This window comes from Hibiscus syriacus, unplaced genomic scaffold (genome assembly GCF_006381635.1).
Source record: "Hibiscus syriacus cultivar Baekdansim isolate YM2019G1 unplaced genomic scaffold, ASM638163v2 tig00112746_pilon, whole genome shotgun sequence".
Lineage (NCBI taxonomy): Eukaryota > Viridiplantae > Streptophyta > Magnoliopsida > Malvales > Malvaceae > Hibiscus > Hibiscus syriacus.
In genome coordinates, this window is record NW_024063395.1 from 232,684 (window position 1) to 256,422 (window position 23,739).

Below are 23,739 nucleotides of genomic sequence, written 5' to 3' on the forward strand. Positions count from 1 at the left end.
GCTAAAGCTTTCCTAGAGCAGTATAGGCATGTAAAAGACGTGAGGCCTAATCGAATCATGTTGCAAGTCGTGGAAAGATGTGGCGGTACAAGTTCATCCGCCACTCAAAGAAGAGAAAACCAACATGCTCTTTGTAAACATTCTAAGGGCTCATTTCTTTGGCTACCTCATAGGAAACCCATCCACGAGTTTTTCTAATTTGGTCACAGTAGGAGAAATGATCGAAACAGAAATCAAGAATGGGAAGCTTGACAAAGGAGAGTCTAGCAGGAAACTGCCGATGAAAAGGAATGATAATGAAGTTAGTAATGTGAAGAAATATGACTGCGACAACATTATTGTGTCTCAACCTCAAGCCACAGGGTCGTCCATACATAACTCTGCCAGACAAGGGCAAGAGAACGAAGACAGGAGAGGGAAAAACTTCAATTCGACCTGATCCCTATGATCTACAAAGATTGTTTCAAATTCTATATGATAAGCATGTGGTGTCACCTTACCACACATCGCCAATGCAGCCTCCTTACCCTAAGTGGTATGACGATAATGCCCAATGCGAGTATCACGTAAGGGCATAAAGACATTCAATAGAGGATTGCATTGCCTTTAAAAAGATTGTCCAAAGATTAAGATAGTGAAATGTCATCAACTTTGGTGATAGTCAGCAACCAAACGTGGCTCAGAACCCACTACTGAACCATACATGTGCAGGGGTCAATGTAATTGTCGAGGAAAGAGGAAAGAACATTGTAACCAAGGTGAGTGAGGTGAAGTCACCCATGCATTGGGTATGGATACAGATGATTAAGGAAGGCTTATTGGCCTCTAATGTCGACAAGAGCAAGCATACATGCCAATATAACAGCTGTGAGGGTCATACTATACATGATTGTGCTGAGTTCCGAGCTTTGGTGAAAAGGTTGATGGATGATAAGGAGATGGAATTTTACCAAGAAGCTGCTGAAGAGAAAAAAATAGAGATTTGTGTGTCTGAGGGTTCATCCAAGGGAGTCTACAATGCCAATTGTCCTCTGGTCATCAAGCCAAAAACTCGTGTGGCAGAGATAGTAACTTATAAGGTGGTGATCATACCCCCATCTTTATTCCCTTATAAGGATAATAAAAAAGTCTCTTTAAGATACTAGTTCCAAATAGATAACGTGGGTGTTTCAGATATCACCAAAATAGAAGTGAATAAGGTATGCTATTTCACCAAAAGTGGGAGGTGTTATTCTCCCATTCAGATCAAGGATCCTGAAAAGAGAACTAACACTGATAAAGGGATGAGAGTTGAGATATTGCTGAAAGATGATGAGCCAGTCATTAATTAGCCTATAACAAAAAACGAGGCTATAGAGTTTTTAAATTTTTTAATGCATATTGAGTATATCATCGTTAAATTATTGCACAAGTTACCTTCTCTTATCTCGATCATGACTCTTTTACTAAGCTCTGAGCACACCATAATGTTTTATCGAAAGTCTTGAATCAGACATTCGCGCCGAAAGATGTACCTGTGGAAAAAATAGATCGTCTGGTTGCAAATATCCAAGCCGATAATTTCATCTCTTTCTCTTATGATGAGATCTCGTTTGGAATGGTTGGTAATCCCAAAAACATGTACATTACTGTCAAGTGCAAGGGGCATGAGTTATCCCGAGTGCTAGTTGACAACGGCTCTACGCTAAATGTAATACCACTGATGACCCTGAACAAGTTACCGATTGACAGCACATACATGAGGAATTACCAGAGCGACATTCGATATTTTGAAGGAACAAAAAGAAAATTGATAGGGAAGATTGATATCCCTTTGACCATAGGCCCATCAACTTACGAGGTCGAATTCCTTATCATGGATATCATGCTGACCTATAATTGCTTATTGGGAAGGCCTTGGATCCACCAGGAAGGAGTTGTTCCATCTACTCTACATCAGAAACTCAAATTCATAATTGAGGGGAGACTGGTTTGTATTAATGCTGAGGAAGACATCATTGCTTCCGTGTTTACTACCACTCCATATGTTGAAGTAGAGGAAGAAGTTATTGAGTGCTCATTCAAATCCCTAAGTTTATTAATGCCACTTTTGTGTCTGAGGGGAAGAAGATATCAAAGCCTAGGCTATCCAACTATGCCAGAATGAAACTAAAGATAACTCTAGGAAGGGGAACCCTAATTATCAACTCACATTCAATCTCTCTCCCATCTCGTTCTTTGATCGAGTCTAGAGCTTTCTAGGTTTGATTCTCCAAAGGCGAGCAACGTTCATCATCCACTGGCACATCTCTATCAATTGATATCATATTTGGGATGATTCCTGGAAAGAATCAAGAGTTCTTGATCGTTCTTGCAAACATACATCGCTAAGGTATCCCAACGGAGCTAGTTCACACAAGATCACCATTTTCTGGTTCTTTTTTCAATTTTTTTAGTTTAGTTTCAATTCCTTATTATTAGTTTGCTATTTTCATCAAAAAGAAAAGAAAAATAAAGCAATGCATAAAAAGAGAAAAAAGTCAAAAAATAAAAAAAAATCAAGAAATTGAAAACGAAGGAATTTGGGGATAGTTTTTTACAAGAACATTATCCATCCTAAGATAGTTATACAGTCCAAATTCCAAGCCAATTGGACATCAATATACCTCTCTAATCCATTATTTAATAGATTTGAGTACTAGTCCTTGACGAATTTTTGTAGAATCTTTCAGAAATAATTTAGTGCTAAAAATTTCAATATTACAACTAGATCCATTGGAAGACATCCATTTTTTTTTTTCAAAATTTTGAAGATTAAAAGATCCTTCATAAGCATTGCTCAAGTTGATCTTGCATTTGATCGGTAGATTTGGAGACTTGTCATTGACTATTTTTTTTATAAATTTTCGAAAAGAGATTGTTGTTAAAATTTTCCATATTCAACCTAAATCTATTGGAAGACACCAAAAAAACAATTGTTGGAGATCAGAAACCCCCTAAAAAATGTTGCTTAAGTTGATCCAGTAAATTAGGGTCTTTTCAGGTTTTAGTCTTTCCAAATTTTTCTTTGATTCTTATTGCTTTAGGTTCCTTTGTTTTACATTTTCGTTGTTCATTTAAATCATTTAACACATTTTCTTCCTTGTGTTATTAGGAGAATGTCGACATCCATTTTTGTAACACCTATTTCCCGTATACATTTCTGTACACGAGACACATATGTCACATAACTTTTAAAACACTTCCTCTTTTGAAAACCAGTAAAATTTTGTTTCTATTCATAAAACCTTTTAATTTAATAATAATAAAATGTTCATTAAACTTTAGTATGTATCCAAGCCGATAATTTCATCTCTTTCTCTAATGATGAGATCTCGTTTGGAATGGTTGGTAATCCCAAAAACCTGTACATTACTGTCAAGTGCAAGGGGCATGAGTTATCCCGAGTGCTAGTTGACAACGGCTCTACGCTAAATGTAATACCACTGATGACCCTGAACAAGTTGCCGATTGACAGCACATACATGAGGAATTACCAGAGCGACATTCGAGATTTTGAAGGAACAAAAAGAGAATTGATAGGGAAGATCGATATCCCTTTAACCATAGGCCCATCAACTTACGAGGTCGAATTCCTTATCATGGATATCATGCTGACCTATAATTGCTTATTGGGAAGGCCATGGATCCACCAGGAAGGAGTTGTTCCATCTACTCTACATCAGAAACTCAAATTCGTAATTGAGGGGAGACTGGTTTGTATTAATGCTGAGGAAGACATCATTGCTTCCGTGTTTACTACCACTCCATATGTTGAAGTAGAGGAAGAAGTTATTGAGTGCTCTTTCAAATCCCTAAGTTTATTAATGCCACTTTTGTGTATGAGGGGAAGAAGATATCAAAGCCTAGGCTATCCAACTATTCCAAAATGAAACTAAAGATAACTCTAGGAAGGGGAACCAAGGCTGAAAAATGCTAGGAAGCCGCCTACAGGGATCTGTTAATCCAGTTTTTCTCATCATCAAGAGTGACAACTTTGGCCTGGGATATCATCTGACCTTGAAAGTGAAGCTAAAAGGTATTCATAAGAGGAAAAAAGGAGGAGAACAAGGCTAGTCAATGAGGATATTAAGTGGGAGCCTATGACTTTTTCGACGCTGTGTGACACATTCATATCTAGAGGCCATATGTTTCAGGGAGGCCAGTCAGCTAAAGAGCCAGTTGTTGAGAATTACTTGAGGAATTTGGCCATAAATGTGATATTATATGATAAGGTTGAAGAAGTAAGAGCTATGGGCATCTATCCCGCACTATCGGGCTTCGTGCTAAACAATTGGACTGTAGAATAATTACTTATAGTTTACAAAACTTTTTCAGAGTAATGCACAAAAATTTTCCATATTGTCTAAAACTCGGGCAATAGGTGATCTTTTGTAAAAGGTTAATCTATTCTTATTTAAGTATTCAATAAAAGATGCATTCCTATTAAATTCACAAAGTGGTAAAAATTCTCTCGTTCATATTTTTTCATTCTTTATTTATTATGTATATATTATTTTATTCTATTTTTGATATGGGATAGATTTTCCTGTATGTGTGTATATATATATATATATCCTCTTTTTCATTATTTTATTAGGACCTTCGGTATCAATAGTATGAATGTTGATGACTCTGACCCGGAGATAGATTTTGAGCTGACCATATGTCAGGGGGAAGTCAAGGGTTATGATAATGATGAGGAATGTGACTTACATTCTGAACTACTAAAATTGGTGGAGAGGGAAGATAAAAAGATTTTGTCTGATGAAGAGCCCATTGAAATTTTGAATATGGGATCAAATGAAAATAAGAAAGAAGTAAAGATTGGCATCACCCTATCTGCTGAGGGATTACTGAGTTTGATTGAACTGCTTTAAGAGTACAAAGATGTGTTTTCTTGTTCGTATAAGGACATTTCGGGCTTAGATACTGAATTGGTGGTACACAAATTACCGATAAAGTCAAAATGTAAACCGGTACAACAGAAGCTCAGAAGGATGAGACCTGAGATGCTACTGAAAATTAAAGAAGAAGTAAAAAAGAAAATCGATGTCAGATTCCTTAAAGTAGCAAAGTATCTTGAGTGGGTGGAAAATATCATCCCAATACCAAAGAAGGGGGAGTGTTTGCATGTACATCGACTACGGAGATCTTAATAGGGCGAGTCTGAAATATAATTTTCCTTTGCTACACATAGACACCCTGGTGGACAATACTACTGGAAACTCCCTATTTTGATTCATGTATGGGTTTTCAGGTTATAATCAAATAAAGATGCATCATAAAGATATGGAAAAGACTAAGTCTGTCACTATGTGGGACACCTTTTGCTATAATATGATGTTGTTTGGGCTAAAGAACGCAGGGGAAACCTACCATAGAGCTATGGTAACACTATTTCAAGACATGATACATAAAAAATAGAAGTTTATGTCGATGATATGATTGTTAAGGCCAAAACGGAGGAAGAACACGTAGAGAATTTGAGGAAACTCTTACAAAGATTAAGAAAATGCCAGCTAAAACTCAATTCAAGCAAGTGTACCTTTGAGGTAACGTATGGGAAACTATTGGGGTTTGTAGTGAGCAAAAAAAGGATTAAAGTATATCCTGACAAAGTCAAAGCTATTCAGGATTTACCACCCCTACAAACACAAAAAGAAGTTCGAGGATTCCTGGGAATATTAAACTACATCGCCCGATTTATTTCACAATTAACCGGGAAGTGTGATCCCATTTTTCTCCTTTTCTGTAAAAATAACCCAGGGGTATGGAACAATTATTGCCAAGGAGCTTTTGAAGCAATAAGGAGCTATTTGTTAGATGCTCAGGTCATAATGCCACCAATCTCAAGCAAACCATTAATTCTTTACTTGTCAATCTTCGAGAATTCAATGGGGCCTGTACTAGGGCAACATGACCAAATCAATAAAATAAATAGTAATCCACTACCTTAGAAAAAAGTTCACTGATTACGAGGCAAGGTACTTACCGATTAAAAAGTTATGCTATGCTTTAGTTTGGACTACTAAAAGGCTCAAGCAGTATATGTTGTATCTTACTACTTGGTTGATCTCTAGACTTTATCCTATGAAATATCTAATTGGTGTACCTGTTTTATCTGGAAGATTGGCAGATTTTATTGTCTGAATTTGATATCCAGTTTGTGAACCAAAAAGCAGTTAAAGGAAGTGCTATAACATATTTCATTGCAAGCAGAGCTTCTGAAGAGTATGTACCCCTGAACTTCGATTTTCCAAACGAAGATTTGATGGCTATTTCAACTGAAGAGGCAATTACTTCTACTGATGGACATTGGAAGATGAACTTTGATGGTGTTTCGAATGCCTTGGGGCACGGGATTGGGGTAATTTTGGTCTCACCTAGTGGAGAACACTATCAATTAATCAGTCGGCTGAATTTCGATTGCAAAAACAATATGGTTGAGTATGAAACGTGTATTTTGGGTCTCAGAGCTGCCATTGAGCGTAAAGTAAAAACAGTCAAAGTGTATGGGAATTCAAATTTGGTAATTTACCAGCTTAGAGGTGAATGGTAAACAAAAGATTCCAGGTTGGTGGAATACCATAAGTTGGTCCTGGAGCTTATCAAAGAGTTGGAAGAAGTGACATTCCATTATCTCCCAGAGAAGATAATAAAATAGTGGATGATTTAACCACTTTTACAACAGCCTTTAAAGTAAATGAACATTCAAATATGATGCCTATTAAAATGCAAGCTTGTGAGTATCCAACCCACTGTTGTAGCATAGAAGATGAAGATGATGGAAATCCTGGTATTATGATATCCTGTAATATATCAGATATCAAAGTTATTGTGAATGACCAACTGAGAATGAAAAAAGAAATATTCGAAGAATGGCTACAGTGTATGTGCTTTATAGCGAGATCATGTACAAGAAAAGTCATGATCAGGTTTTTTTGAGGTGTGTGGATGCCAAGGAAGCCAAAACAATTATTGAAGAAGTGCATGGGGGAGTATGTGGTACCCATGCTAATGGACATGCAATGGCAAGACAAATAATGATATTTGGGTATTAGTGGTCGACCTTGGAAACCGATTGTATCAATTACCCCAGAAAATGTGACAAATTCCAGATTTATGGAGACAAGCTCCATACAACTCCTCATCCATTGCACATGATGATTGCTCCATGCTCATTCTCTATGTGGGGGCATGGATGTCATTGGACAAATTTTGCCCAAAGCTTCAAATGGTCATAATTTCATCTTGGTGGAAATATACTACTTCACCAAATGGGTTGAAGCAGCTTCATATGCAAATATCACTCAGTCAATAGTCTGCGAGTTATTAAAGAAAGAGATTATTTATCGATATGGGTTACCCGAAAGAATCATCACCTACAATGCCTTAAATTTAAACAATAAGATGATGGAATCAATATGTAAATAGTTCCAGATAAAATATCATAATTCCATCATTTATTTCCCAAAGATGAATGTGGAAGTAGAGGAAGCCAATAAGAACATCAAGAGACTCATTAGAGAAAATGACTGAGACTTATAAAGACTGTCATGAGAAGTTACCATTTGCTATGTTTGCCTATCGAACTTCAGTAAGGACATCAACTGGGGAAACTCTATTTTCTTTAGCCTATGGGATGAAAGCCGTGTTAGCCACCAGGGTAGAAATTTCATCACTTCGAGTATTATCAGAGGGTAAGTTAGATGAAGCATAATGGGTACAATCTAGGTATGACCAGCTAAATCTGATTGAGGAAAAAGGATTAAAAGCTATTTGGCATGGACAAATATACCAGAAATGTATGATGAGGCCACATAACAAGAAGGTTCACCTACGAGAGTTTTAGGAAGCATATCTTGTACTTAGAAAGATTATGCCAATTCAAAAAGACTTTAGAGGTAAATGGATGCCAAATTGAGAGGGACCCTATGTTGTAAAGAAGGCCTTTTCCGGAGGAGCTTTGATCATCACAAAGATGGATGGACCAGAGTTACCTAACCCTGTGAATTCTGACGCTGTCAAGAAATACTTCGCATCAAAGAAGAAAAAAAGAGAAAAAAATGAAAAGAAATATGAAATATGAAAAAAGAAAGAAAAAATGAAAAATGAAAAAGAGAATAAGGAAGAAAAAAAGAGAATAAATAAAATAGGGGTTCAAGATGAAAACCCGTAAAGGGCGTATTGAAACCGAAAGAGGTCTCAAGTTGAAAACCCACAAAGGGCAGCTTGAGAATTATTCAAATTTAGAATCCGTGCATGGTGGAGGTTCTGAATTAATTTTGAAGACTTGAACAATGACATCAAATGGTGGTCAGGGTTAGGACTAGAAATCGAAAAGGCTTGCATAACCAGAAAATAAATGAAGAATGCATGATATTCAAATACTGGTTTATGACATCCAACATTCAGGGAATTTTGTAGTACAGGGGAACTTCACGCCCTTGCGCATTATCGCAATTCTCAAGATCTGCTGCACTCGAGTCTTTTTGCAATGTGTCAGTTCAAAAGCATTCATACTATTGATATATGAGGAAGCATATTTTATTTTCTTTTGATTTTTCTATCTAAAAGTCTAACATGTATTTACCCAAAAACTCTTAACATTTATAAATAAAAAGAGGTATTTTAATTTTTAAAACCATGTTGCAAGCATGCTAATTTGAAAATAAAAACATGCAGGTTCACTTGGGAAACATTAGATTATTGTTTATTATTGTACAAAAAGTTTTGGAAAAGCGCAGGCATTCCAAAGCTAAAAATGATTTTAGAATAAGGCTTACATGATGATGGGCTAAAGAAAGTTAAAAACTTAGGCCACACGTAAAAAATCAACAAGGTGGGATAATCCAAGAGGTTTGTCACTGATCAAGTAGATGGTCGAGAGTAGTGACTGGGTTCAAGAGTAAAGAGAATCAGAGTCATGTTCAACCAAAGAGTGTCCGACCAGAGTTGTCAGTCGAGATGAACTACTGTTGATTTTTGTGCCCAATATTCGACTGAAGTATAAGGCGGTCGACAAAAGAGAGTTCTCATTTGAAGAGAAAATATCCTAAAAAATTGCACCATATATTGCACACATTATAAGCATAAATAGGATCATGTCATTCATAAAATGCATGATAATGATAAATGCAATTGAGTACTTACATGTTCTCCAAAAGGAAAGGATAGAGATGTAGAGACCCAATATAAAAGTAACCAATTCATATTCCCATGTTTGGTGGCAACGAAACAAGCTCCAACAAGAGAAATCATTTTCCAAAGATTATCATTCCAAGACTTTCAGGTATAATGTTTTCAAATTCTCAAAACACATACTAACAGGGGTTAATGTTTAATCTTCATATTTGATATTCTTGAAGACAATAGAAGCAAATCAAACTCGATTCAATATTCCCTAAAGAATAGTGGAATGAATCAACGTCTCTAAATCAGATTTTCCTTGAAGAAATAACGGAACATATCCCATCTCTTTCCAAATTTGATCTTCCCTAAGTAACACTGAAACAATTCTGACATGATTCAATCTTCTCTGAAGAACAATGGAATGAATCAATGTCCCTAAATATAATTTTATCTAAAGAAAAAGTGAAACAAATCCCTCTTTTTCTAGATCTGGTCTTCCCTTAAGAACAATGGAATGAATCAACGTCCCTAGATTTGATTTTCCTTGAAGAAACAGCATAACAAATCCCCTCTATTTCTAGATTTGGTTTTCCTTGAGTAGCAGTGGAACAAGTCTGCATCGATCTAACCTTCCCTGAGGAACAATGGAATGAATCAACGTTCCCAAATTTGATTTTCCCTTAAGAAACATCGAAATATATCCAATCTCTTTCCAGATTTGATCTTCCTTGAGTAGAAGTGGAACAAGCCTGCCACGATTCAATCTTCCCTGAAGAATAGTGGAATGAATCAACATCTCCAGATATGATTTCCCCCGAAGAAGCAGCGAAATAGATCCCCTCTTTCTAGATTTGATCTTCCATGAGCAGTAGTGGAACAAGTCTGCCTCGATTCAATCTCCCCTGAAGAATATTGGAATTAATCAACATTTCTTGATCTGATCTAATATGAAGAAGCAGTGGAGCAGATCCCTTATCATATTCCAAAGCATAAATTTGACTGGATGAAAACTCATTGTCTCTTCGTCTTTGCCCTATTCTTGTTAATACAAGAATGAGAAAAGAGGGGTAGTTGTCGACTCCCGTTTTCATCCCACTATTATTATTATTATTATTATCATTAATATTACTTTTTTATTTATTTTACATCCCAACAGAACTGGCCCAAAACCCCTTATACCCAAGGGCCAAAAGCAACTCGGGCCCAACAACCAAACCCTAAAGGCCTACACTATTACAAACTTTGGTTAACCCTAAAATTAGAGTTAGCCATTCTCTATCGCCACCACCAAGGGTCTTCTGCTGCCGCCCATCTCCACCAATCAGATCTGTCGCCTTGCTGCACCAATCCCGGTCACCGACGCTTCCATTAATCCTCAATAGTCTCCTGCCATGTCAGATTAAGCAAACCAACACACATGCAAACAATGATTTCCTTTTGTAATCATTTGATTTTATTAAAAATAAAAAAGAGAAAAAGTTGTAAAAATATGGGTTATAAAACCCGAATGATGTAAAGAGAAAGGGTCCCCTTCTCGGATTTTCTAAAGCAATAAAAGCATAAAACAATAGAAGGAATTTTTTCATTGTTTTTTCCAGTTTCAAAATAATAAAAAAAATTGAAAACAACCAAAAACCTTGCATGTAATAAAAATCAAGGTAAAATTCCTATAAATAGGACTCATGGAGTCAATATAATTATATGTGCTTATTGGGGTATTTTGTAAGGGTTGATTTTTCTTGTTTGGGAGGGTTGGTTTCATGGTTCTATTGAGGTGTTGTTGTAGCAACTTTGTTGCTTACTTTTGGATAATTTATTGAAAAATGACTTACTCCAAAAAAATATTATTTGCCGAGTGATGTGATTTTTGATTTATTATTAATAGTATAAATATCATTTAACTAATTCATTATTTTTAAACAATATTTATGTGAGAAGAATCAAGTGATCTATTTTAGTTAAAGAGATAATTGTTATTTTTAGAATTTCGAGACCCTAACATCAACGACTAAAAAAATTTGAATATTCATTATTAAATGATTGAGGCTTTAAAATAAATACTATACTTTATAAACACCTTAAATTATTAAAAAAAATTAATCCCTCCTACAAATAAAATTGATGGTATAAAATCATGGATTCATATGTATTCTTTATCTGTGTATTCTTTGTATGTCGTTTAATAAAGACTCCATCTCAAAAGGGAAGAGCTTTTCCGAAGTCCAAAGAATGTTGCAGATGTCTGTAAGGCTTCTTTTCTTGTTTTATCTTTTCTGTTCTTTAGTTCTAAACAAATTGAGTTTGTCGAGCAAGCAGTTGGTTTCTCAGTTTTTCTCATCTTTTTCATTTCTTGGACAAAAGATTTCAAACAATATAACGGTGAGCAATGAGAATAAGAAGACAGTAGAAAAAGCAGAGTCTGAGGTAAAAGTAAGGAACCTGATGTTCCAGCGACAGGCTCCTTCGACGGTTCCAGAAATACCACAATGTTCAAATCGGGTTAAACCACCGTTCTTCCTGCCCTGTCTGTTAGAAACCAACCATAGTTCACGACCAGAGATTTAAATTGCGGGTATGACCGCGTTTTTTGTCGCATTATGTTTATTGTGGTTGCGGGTGTCGTGCTCGTGAGTTTTTTTCTTCTTCTAAATGACTTGATTTAAAATAAAACTATTTTTTTAATTAATATAACAGAACAATAGCATAATAGTGATTCGTTATTGTCGCGATTGACCGTTGTCCGCTAAACTATGACTGCAACTCACCGATGTGATTTCGCTTTACATCGTTATTTTCTTAGGAAGTACAGGGATGGCAAAGGAGTCCCGTTTCAAGTACCCGATACGTTTTGGGCACGGGGATGGTACGAGGACGATTGGGGTACGTACCGGGAACGTGCCACAGTGACAGGTACGATTGACCAAATTCAGGGACGGTCAAAGCTCATCTTGGAATGTTTCGGGGACGTCTCCGGGGTAATTACCACCGACCGAAGGGGTTGAGAAATTTTTTTTCTAATTGGACACCCTTATGCTGGAGGTTTTGGCTTTAGATTTTTTAGCTACTGATTTTCCTTGTGGAAAAAACAATTATGCATAAATTCAAGTATTTCAGTTACCTTCCTCTGTTTCGTCAGCTGTGAATGGATTATACATAAAATTTTTCATTTTACCAGTAGTTCATTCTCATCATCTTCATCCATCCTTTTTTGTGCACTTTCCAACGTTTCGGGGACGGTCAAACCTAAGACGGTGATTCAGCTCCCCTATTTCCGAAAAGGAAGAAAAGAAACAAAAGGAAGAAGAAGCGGCAGCATGAAGAAGAAGCGGCAGGTGGAGAGATTAGGATCTATAGAATTTTTTATATAATTTCCATTTGCTCCCTGATCTTCCTAGGGATTTCTAATTTGGAAACAATTTTTTCATTATTGTTCAAATTGAACACTAAATTAATTTAAGGGTCTGGAAAAATTATCAAATGTTAGGATTTTAATTAGAGTTAAATTAGGGTGTTACACCAAATTTTCTAGTAAGTATTAACTTTATTTATGATTTTTATATCTATTTATAATTTAAAAAAATGCTCAAATGTTAGGATTTTACTGTCATAAATTTAATATTGTGGTTTGAGTATTGATATTTGACTTTATTTATGATTTTTTATATATATTTATAATTTTAAAATTATTTTATATGTCGTACGCTTGCCGTCCCCGTACCCTGTAATTTTAAAAATGGCCATTTCCCGTCCCCGTCCCCGTTCCCATCCCGTATCCGTATTAGTGCAACATACGATAGCAGTTTGGGACATCGTCATGACCCCACTATAACTGTTGCTATACATCCATCTGACTGCTATTTGAATCTCTGTTCACTACTGCTCGCCCTTTGTGCTAAGCGGAGACCGTACATTCCATGATTATCCTGAACCACATTGTTCTATATGGTCACTGTGATCAGTTCTATCAGGCTACAGAACAGAAACCTTTGCCGCCTCGCTCTTCAACGATATTCCAAAACATCGTAAATGTACTAGTCATTGATTGTAATCAATATATGAACTAGCATTGAGAAATATCGTTTTAATCTAATTCTTATTAACTGGCGCTGATGCTTGAATCGATTGTCTAGTCAACAGCTGATTGATATTTCATATTCACTGGTGTTGAACGATTCAATCATCAGCACCAGTGAATAACAATCAGCAATTGACTAGACAACCTATTCGACTATCAGCTCCATATACAAATTCACCACGTCCAATGCCAGTGCTGTTAGGAGGACAACCATTATCTTCAACTTTGGAGAGTCCTCGACACCTCACAGACGGTCCTAAAAAATTTCCACTCTGCTGGTTTGTGTCAATATCTTATCTTGTATTGACAATGTGACATTAAAGTCTATCCCTCTGGCACTAATGTTTATTCTCACTGATGAAAGGGAAGCTCAGCTGTTGCAACAGAAGTAGGTCCAAGATGTAGGTTCCACAGGCATCCATGGGATGAGCACCCCCAAGCATGGCATGTTCCACGGGAATCCATAGTGAAGCTGCTGATCAAGGAAACTACGAAACAGATTCCTCTTCCTTTGCCAAGCAAAAAGCAGAGTTAGCAACCTTCTTTTACATGCCCATAGATAAAAGGAAGAGTGCCAGTCAAGAACAGAATAATTACTACATACAACAGTTAACAATAATAATGAAGTTTAAAGGTCAGAAATTTCCTTGTGAAATTGCTAATGTCTGCTATAATTTAAAGTGATATCGTGCTTGATGTTTTAAATTAAAATTAACTGCCTTGGAACTGAAGAGACATGGGAATGACTTGGAGAGAGATCATCTCCACTCCTCGGAATGGTTTATTGCCTCCATCGACAATGTCAGTAAAAGAATCCAGTGTGAAGCGTTTTGTGTTCATGGGGATGTTTCGGATCATATATCGCGTACAGGAATAAGAAAAGGGCTAGCTAGGAGGATACCCACTTTACTTTTGTGCAACTCAAGGACGCAAAAGGTCTGAGAGTTGCTATGATAAGATATGATATTCCTCAATAGCAATAATCTTATTTTGGACTAGTTTGATTAATAATCTTATTTTGGACTAGTTTGATTAAATAATCTCATCTTTGAGAAGATATGTCCTAAATTAAAATAAATGAATTGTGTTGAGCTCTCACACGTTCTTTTTTTTTTTCCAACAAGAATGTCTTTAAGTTTTATTTCTTCTTTCGCATTAGTACTATTTTAATGATGAACACAAGCCTTTCAAACATCTTTAAATCTCTTTAGACATCCACATAACCTTTCTTAAAACAAAATTGTTAAAAAATGATTAAATTTATAAAAGCTCATAACTTAATTATGTATGCTAAATATAAACTGAAGCACAAGGAACTAATACAGAGATAACTATGTGATTAGATAATTTGACTAATGCTTTTCTAGGTTTACAAATGAATAGGAAAGCCAAGCATTTGAATCCACTCTCTTTTTAATCCTCAATCTATTTTGTCCGCGGTCAAACCTTGATGACAGGTAACAGATTAGCCGGCTAAGGGTGGCGCCCAGCAGCTTTGCCGCAAAGTAAGACATTAGAAGGAATGTCATATTCGTTTGAAAGACTTCGGACAGAATTCCAGACCCTCAGATAAAACTGTTGCCCTAGATATTGCCTTTCCCATGCTGCAGACCTCATGTTCCACATACCTTGGTTGTCCAGGGACACCAATATGGTTGTCCATGAATTTGGATACACCTGAAACCATCAGTAGGAACGATGATTAATACAGTGGCATAAACTCCGAGCATTGCTCAATTGAAAGATATGCTTTTGGTCCTTGATGGGCTATTACCTGAGTCGTGTGTCTTGTAAGAGCATCAACTAGATTGTAGGTTCTTCTTTTCTTTGGTGTCCACTGTCCAGAGCCGAAACTGTATATATCATGATAGGAATGATAAGTACCTACTCAGCCAGAGAAAAAGATGTACGAAAACAAACCAGACATTGCAGCTCACCCGACGACCCAAAAATCATAACCATCAAGATGCCAAAATTGCATGGTGTTTTCATTGTTCTGAAAGACAACTTCAATAAAATCATGGAGAGATGACGGCATAGCTGAAGTCGCAAAGGAGGCGGCACCACCTGAAGGAACGTCTTGGATGGCATTCATGCTAAAAACTCCTGGAATGTTAAAATGATCAGCAAGCTTCAGAGGGGTATCAGCATTGATATAGGAGACACCATTCACTGAATAACGCAGCTTTCCATTGATCAAAGATGCTGAGTTGGCCAACACAATTGTCTTCGTTGGTGTTATCTTCCCATAATGAAATGAACCCTGAGGGTTAGGCCTGGCTGCATTAGATGTCAGATTCCACCTTCAAGGAAATGAAGAAAAAAAAAAGAATTAAATCAGATCAGTTTTAATCTGAATCCAAGAAAAACAGCAGCATTGATCAGTCACAAAAGGTAATAGATCTTCCATTGACTATTACCTGTATGTTCTTGCCTGTTGCATTGACCAATGAAATTGGTACACCGGAGCGGCTGGCAACGGTCCCGAAACTGGGGTTTTCGAGTTTGCGTAGTGCAAGACTGCAGTTGCAGTGAGAACTGTCCTAGTAAATCTTGTGGATGCAACAATGTAGTAGTCTTTTGGTGGCTGATTCAAGGTTACTAAGACTGTTACGGATTGGCCGACATGTACATCAAGAGAGTCATAAATGTTCTGAATTACGTGAGACCCTTCAACCTCAATCAACTTCATTGAATGACCCTGAATCCTTAAGTTAAGTGAGGTGGATAATCCAATATTTGAGATCCTGAACATGTAAGTTTTGCCTGAAACACCACAAATAAAAATTAATCAGTAAAGGCTTCATAGAATTGAGTTAAAGAAATTAATCTAATTGCTATGAATTATACAAGCAATGAAACGTGAATCGTAATATGAATTAAAGGATGACCTTGTACTCCACTAAAAGTATTCTTTGTCTGTCCGTTAACAAGGACTCCATCTGGAAAGGGAAGAGATTTTCCAGAGTCCAAAGAATTCTGCAATGTCTGCAAATCTCAAAACAATATATTAAGAATGATGTATTAATATTCGTAGAATCTGAACCTTCTGGTGGCAAAACGACAAGAGTGAAACACTAACCTTATGGCTGGCCTTGTACCAGTCACCAATAAGTAAAGTGAAATCTCCATCAGGGTTTTTATAAGGAATTGGGATCACACTTCTATGGTATATATTGAGCGCTCCAAATCCACCAGCAGCTCTATGCATTAGAGTGGATGGGAAATATGTGAATGTCCCAATCTGATCCTTGGCCTGGAACTTGTAGGTATAGTTCGAATTGGGAGGGACGGGGCAATTGGTTCCTAAAACTCCATCCTGCCATGAGTTCTTCCTTTGCTTTACCCCACTCCTGTTGTTATTAGAACAATTTATCATTTCAAAAACGTCATGATTCTGTAAAGCAGGGAATGTGAGTTAAGTGAATGAGAGAGGTACCATGCGAGCAAGAAAGGCTGATCAAGCTTGTTAATGAGATTCAATATAATGTTGTTATTAGTCACCACTTCAAGTTTTGGACCAGGAAATTGATTATTGATAAGGATAACCTTAAAATAATAAAAAAACCCAAAAATGTCAACTTTTTATAACCTCAAATCAAATCCACGTTCCAAAAAACAAATTACCAACCTGCTGGGGAACTCCAAAAATTGAACGAGTTCCATAAGTGACGGTCCAAGTATAATAAAGGTAGGGGTCTTCAGCATTCACCAGGGAAACACCCAAAACTCCAATAATCAAACTCAACACTGCATTTCCCATATCCTTTTTTTTCTACTCTGAATCTCACTAAAACATAAATTAACCATTTAGTTAGTAAACTAACTACAAAGCCTGATAGAATTGTTTATCAGACCATATTTGACTAAAAAAGAAACTTACCTGATTTGAGACTTCCTGGAAAATAAGCTATTTTGATTTCTGAGGTCACTATCTGAACAGGTACAGAGTTTTTATAGGAAGCAAGGAGGGGGAAAACTACACCAGATACAATTTTTAACGTAAATTTATCCAATTTCTAACCTTTTTTGAACTTAACAATCCTTTAGTTGCAAAGGTAAAGGCTGTCGCAGTTAAATAGTATATTTGGCGTCTTTCACGCGTTTTCGCGTTATGATAATTGCTTCCACCTAAAGTTTATTTTCACTCATTAACTCTTTCCTTTACTAAAAATATTATATCTATCTGCTCCTGCAATCCCGCCATTGATTAGAGCTTTTGTTTTTTCTTTTGACCTTTAGTAAGAGACGAGCTAAATTCTATGTAATTTTCTTCTTCTTTTTTTGTATGAAACAATGACTTAAATCAGACAGAGCATTCCTAGACTCGTACAAACAGATAATGGCATCTGGAGTATGGTTTTTTTATTGCATAATTTTTTTTTCTTACAACCTCACATGCAAGCAGCATGCATAAGAAATCAAGTGGCTTGAAAAAAATAATAAGTGTTCTTTGCCACTCACCACTTCTCCCATAAATATTTTAGTTTTAGGTTGGAACTGAGAGTGGACAGTCCATAAAGTCATTTTGTTTATCTTAAAGCATTAAATATGTCACCCTCCTCAATAAAAATAGTAAGTTGTAGAAAGAAAATAAATAATTGGAGAAGTTTGTAAGAATTGAGTCAAATGAAAGCCGGGTTTGTCTATTTGCATTTCTTTTAAGAAAACTATAGTCCATCAATTTTATATGTATCTGTCTAATTATGCAACACTTGTTGATATCTAAATTAATATAACATTATAGTTAGAAGTAAATATGTTGATAAAATTTATAACTTGAAAATGAGACTTTTTTATAAAATCCAACATAAAAATTTAAAAAATGTGCTAATAAATTTTTTCTTCAAATTACTCGAATTAAATTAAAGTTGGTAAATAGAAATGTATAATCTCTTGTAATTATTTCGATTGTGGAATTTATACAATCACGGAGGGCCTACTGTACTGAATATGAATGAATGGTTGTCACGTGAGATGTTCGCAACTGGATCTGATAACCATTTGACCGCACCGTACTGCACCGCCACCTCTACCCCACTTCCTGACGCCAGCCCCCGGAGATGAGATGAGATGAGATGAGATGATGGAAGGGCACCGCATAGATTTATTTTACCCACACATCATTGATTGAAAAGAGGAAAATTTCCCCAAAACAATTCTCATCAATTTCAACATAAATGTGGTTAAAATTACTTAAATTATTAGTATTAATATCTATTTGATTAATTGATGAAAGATGAGAATGAATTGGGAAGAATAGTTAAACTAAATTGTAGTAATGGAGGATTAAAAGAATATTTTGGTCAACTGGAGTTAGATGAATTTAAAATTCATTTCTTTTAAGGTATTAAAGTATAGAGTAAGGGGAAAAGGGGAGTAAATTTGGTCAACTCCTTTCCTTCTTCTTTCCCGTGCATACTCTCATCCATAGCTCAAAGGTGAGTTTTCAATTTGCTAGTTTATTTCTTCATTTTTGGTTGGGTTTTGAAGCATTGAGTATACTAGAATCTTAAGGAGGGATTAAAGGGGATCAAAACTAAGTTATGGATGAGATAATAGAGATTGAAGAAAATGGGTTTTTTTAGTGATATGTTAAAATAGAAGTGTTTATGGATGTTTACTGGTAGATTTGACTTGTCAAAGAGGTAAATGAGAGATTAGGCATTGGATAGGATTAAGAACACATTAGGAAAAGTGGTGTGATTCTTAGAATTGATTGTTCTTGGAAGATTTTAAATGTTTTAAGAGACTAAATGAAGGAATGTTAGTATGGATAGTAAAGAAGAGTTTAATAGCATTGAATGTTGTATATATAACGAAATTTAACCCCATTTGGGTGATAATCGGGTTGAAAATGGAAATTATGGGTACGAGTATCGGTATTGATAGAATAATTCCGATACCACAGGCTAAAAATAGGGTGAACTTGCTAAGTAGTATCAATACTGATTCAATTAGTATCGATACCGAAGGGAAGGTATCGATACCATTTTGAAACATAATGTAAAAATGGTATTGATATCATAGCAGAGTATCGGTACCATAGTATAATAGTATCGATACCATGGTAAGGGTATCGATACTATGGAGCCATAAATGTTAAGCATAGGTTGTTATTGTTATAGAAAGTTAATGATATGTCATTTTGAATATTGTTTAAGTATAATGGTTAGAAAATATACTAACATTGGGTATGTTAATTGTTTTAAATGGATGCTTGAGTAGATCGAAACCAAGCTCCCGAGATAAACAAAACTAAGGGCAAAGACAAAGTACCAGAGTAATCATCCTTACGATCTGGATACATAGCGGGGAAGCCATGCGAGTGCTTTTATCATGTTCATTAGGAATTATATATAAATTTTGTTAAAACATATGTTGCAATGGTATATTAGTACTAAGTGTACTACAGGCACTACGTGTGTAAAACCACGGAATTCATCATGAGTTGATGAATTATCGTATAGGCACTACTCGTGCATTCTAATAAAAGAACATGAATAGAAACTTGATAAATTATTATATTAGCACGGTTTATAATAAAGTGTAAAGAGTTGCTCAATATTAGAACTGTTACCCTATATTTATGTTTATAAGTTACTTATGATTAAGTATGCCTCACTAAGTAATACTTAACGTGTGTTTATTTCACGCGTAGGTTGAATACAAGCTGAGTAATGAGATCATCAGACATCAAGTTAGAATCTCCTCATCAGTAACAGTATGACATACATGTCTACTTTTGAAATATTTTAGTCGGCATGTAATATGTTTAGTAGAAACGCTCTGAAAAGGTTTTGAATTAAACTACTGTAAAATGGTGAAATATGAAACATCTCTTTTAATTGTCTATTTAAGTTTAATGCATGTTTTAATTATAAGTAAATTATAATGGTTTATAAAATAAAATAAAATTGTACGGATTTTCAAATGAGAAACTGTTTAAAAATGATGTGACATTTGTAGATTGTATACATAAAGGTATACGAGAGATGGGAGTCACATTTATTGGTATCAGAGCTACTTGTTTAGTCAGTTCTCAACAGAAAATGAGTGTATTTTGATAAAAAGAGTTTACATGCCACTAAGATGTCAATGTTACTGATAGGGCATATAATGAATATAGAAGATATCTATCCTTACTAACTTAATTACTATCTTTATGAATGTTATGATAGATATCATATTCTACGAATTCGAGAAGAGCGACTGATCGAGAGAGTAGAGACGAATCGGGTAGTGAAAGCTATGAAGAGAATAGCAAACATCCGATTCCGTCTGAGAACGCCAGTGCACTGGCACCTCAGAGTATCGCGAATGTTTATTCCGAAAGAGTTAAGAAGTTTGGGAGCTCCTGAGTTTATGGGAGAAGAGAGTGAATGTTCTATGGATGCAGACTTATGGCTGAATGATGTTATGATGATGTTGGAAAGCCTTCAGTGCTCTGATCATGAGAAGTTGGGCGGAACTGTATCGTTACTCTGAGGTTCAGCTCGGGTGTGTTGGACCAACACGATGATATAACCGACCTATAATCGTTTAGATACTAAATTTGGACGGTGTGGGGGTGCTAACCCTTCACCACACGTAACCGACTCCCGAACTCTTAAAAATGAATCTTTGGTAAAACGTAGACCATTTTTTATCATTTAAGGTTTCCAACCTACCTACCTTAAATGTTGGTGGTGACTCAAAAAAAATCAAATTGTTTTCCAAATTGAATTTTATCGCCTTTCCCGAAATAAATATTTTAAGTCTAACAGATTCCCCCCGCGAAAACGTTATGACAGCTTGGCGACTCTGCTGGGGACTTCGAGAGTCAGGCCATAAAAGACTGTACGTTGTTTTTATTTTTGGGAATTACAAATTTAAATTGTATTTAATTTATGATCCTTTTTTTATTTTGAGTTTCAATATATTATTTTTTAAACTAATTGATTTTTTATTTTAGTGATTTTCAGATTTGAACAAATTTTGAAAATTGTGAGAGTTTTGTTTTTTTTCATGTTTTAAAGGTTTATGAGTTTCTCCTCTCACACAACACGTTCATATACATAACATAAGCTCACTTACGAGCTTTGTCCCTTTTAAGTTGAGGTGAAAGCTTAGCCTACACGAGATAAATTGCTTGGTGAATATTTTACTATGTCTTTGGCAGATTTCAACTTTCTATGGGGTTCATGACTGATGTCACAGACCATGATTTTATAACTTCTTTACTTGAGATTCCGTATGATTTCGATACAAACATAGCTTATGAGGTGTTCACCAGCTCGGTGGGTGCCACTTTCAATGCTCGTACCACCCAAGGGTGGCATTTATGATCTTGCTATCCATTACATACACCAGTTTCTAGCATATAACTACTACGAACATAATGACACTATGACCTACTTAAGTAAGGTCGAACTATTTTTCTTGTGGTGTATGCAAATCAGTGTGAAGGTAAATTTGGGCTCTTGATTCACCCGCGCCTTCGAATGCGTTGTACTCTCCGATCGTCCACTCATTCTTGGCCCTTAGATTACTCACTTAGCATCTCACTTATCTCTATTGACATTTGATACTAACCAATTTACATATGCATTTGCAATGGACCCATTGGATGCTAGGTGTTTAAACTTGATGGGACTCCTCACTAGTACTCCCGATGCATCGTATATTGTTCTTCTCGACACATTTACCCCTTGCAATACGTGTGTATTTCTTTGGAGGGATCCAAAACCCATGGCACCGGAGGAGTACCCTCAATCATATGCACACAATGAAATCCACGAAGTGTATGGCCCCATGGATTCCATCGAAACCAACCTCACTGAGATCTTCTCCTATCTTCACTCGGGGCCTTCTCGACATGGATACGATCACAACCACGATTATCATTAATTGGATAGTATTCTCACATTTTCTCTTTTGCATTTTATTCTTTTGTTCATATTGGGACAATATGATTTAAGTGAGGGGTTGAATAAGAAATTAAATTAACTCTTGCTAATTCTTTGTGATTGAAGTCTTGCTTGTTCTTCATTTGAATTGTCAATAATCTTGGTTTCCTATTTTTTTTATCTAATTTCCTTGTATTTCTTTATGAATTGATTCTTGTTCTTGTTGAATTTAGGATACATGATAGCATGGCATGACTACTCCGTGTAATTTTTTCTTGATACTTTCATGAATTCATTAATTGAATTTATTGGATGACTTAGTAATTGGACCTTTCTTGTTAGTGTTTGACCTAACGAGCATATCTTTTATTCTTGTTCTTTCTTTCAATTGAGTGTGTCGAACTAGTTAATTGCATTCTAGAACTTGTAGCGTAATGCTTGTTGAAACTACATCGATTGATTATGATGTTTTAATGTGATAGGGGCATTAGGATTAAACCAACTTCTTTCCCCCAAAAATAGTCCACCCTTTTCTTTATTTTTCCCCTTAGTGAACCAATTTGAGCTTTATCATTTCCTTTGTTCACTCAATTCTTAACCCGAGCCTATTTAATTTTTATTTTCCCTTTTTTGCCACCCTTTTCAGGTCAAGGTAAGATTATTCCACAAAAACATACAGAAGAAAAAGGGAGTGTTTGACAAAAAAAGGAAAAAAATAGCATAAAAATATGCACTATTCGAACAGTGTAGTTTGGTTCGATAAGTGTAACAAAAATACTCGTTTTGTTTAAACAGAAAAAATTTCAAACAAAAAAGTGTAAAAATTTTGAAACTATTATAACAAAAGAAAAAAAATAGAAAATTCAAACAAAGAGCGAAAAGAAAGAAATAGAGAAGAAGAAAAAAAAAATTAAAGCTTCAATTATTTCATCATTCATTTTCTCTCTTTTATTTGCATTTCCTTTAGATTAGAATTACGGAATAATCTATACTTTGACTTGAATTTTTAACCCATTTTTATCCTTTATCCCACCCGAACCTTAGCCCCGTTATAACCCGTTTAAATACCCCTTGATTATTGCATCATATTCATTCATACTTAGTAGTGGAGATTAGATTTAGCTACAAGCCTACGGTATTGTGTTGATTATTTTAGGACTGAGCGATTCATTAACCCAAAACACTTGAGCAGAATGAGCAAACCAATGTGAGGTAGTAAGTCTTGAATTCTACGCAATTGACGGATGATTTGAATACCATGATTTGTTTACATTTGATTACTTGTCCCTTGATTGATTGATCTTAAATTTCTTCACTGGCTAGATTTAATTTATTTAGAAATATTGGAAATTTTATGAATAGGAGATGACAACTTGAGATTTCTGACATGAGAATTGAGAAATGCTTTAGGACAAGCATTAAATAATTGAGGGGAAATTTTATTAATGTTTAAATTAGTTGATACTTTGTTGATAATTACTCCTTGATTAGTTTATTTAAGCTGTTGATTTGGACATTTCATTCATTTTTATGTAGGGCAGTGGATTCCAGAAATGATGCTAAAATATATAAAATTATGCAACTTTTTATTTTATGGAATCAAGGGTTGCTTAGTGGGCATGA

General features: G+C 35.6%; 1 protein-coding gene across 1 annotated transcript; it reads right to left on the reverse strand.

Moving 5' to 3' along the window:
- Positions 1–14,458: 14,458 nt before the first annotated feature.
- Positions 14,459–17,255, reverse strand: LOC120183295 (L-ascorbate oxidase homolog). Its single transcript, XM_039188020.1, has 9 exons — positions 17,111–17,255; positions 16,860–17,000; positions 16,668–16,777; positions 16,311–16,581; positions 16,120–16,216; positions 15,649–15,994; positions 15,166–15,531; positions 15,003–15,081; positions 14,459–14,905 (listed from the first exon to the last, which is right to left on the reverse strand). Exons 2-9 carry the CDS (start codon positions 16,989–16,991, stop codon positions 14,702–14,704), a joined length of 1,605 nt encoding a protein of 534 aa, XP_039043951.1. The 5' UTR covers positions 16,992–17,000; positions 17,111–17,255; the 3' UTR covers positions 14,459–14,701.
- Between the last annotated feature and the right edge of the window lie 6,484 nt (positions 17,256–23,739).

Coding starts and splice junctions, on each gene's coding strand:
- LOC120183295 (XM_039188020.1), bottom strand. CDS start 16,991: ATGGGAAATGCAGTGTTGAGTTTGATTATTGGAGTTTTGGGTGTTTCC. Junction 15,532..15,648: donor CAACAGGCAAGAACATACAG/GTAATAGTCAAT, acceptor ATTTCCTTGAAG/GTGGAATCTGACATCTAATG. Junction 14,906..15,002: donor TTACAAGACACACGACTCAG/GTAATAGCCCAT, acceptor TGATGGTTTCAG/GTGTATCCAAATTCATGGAC.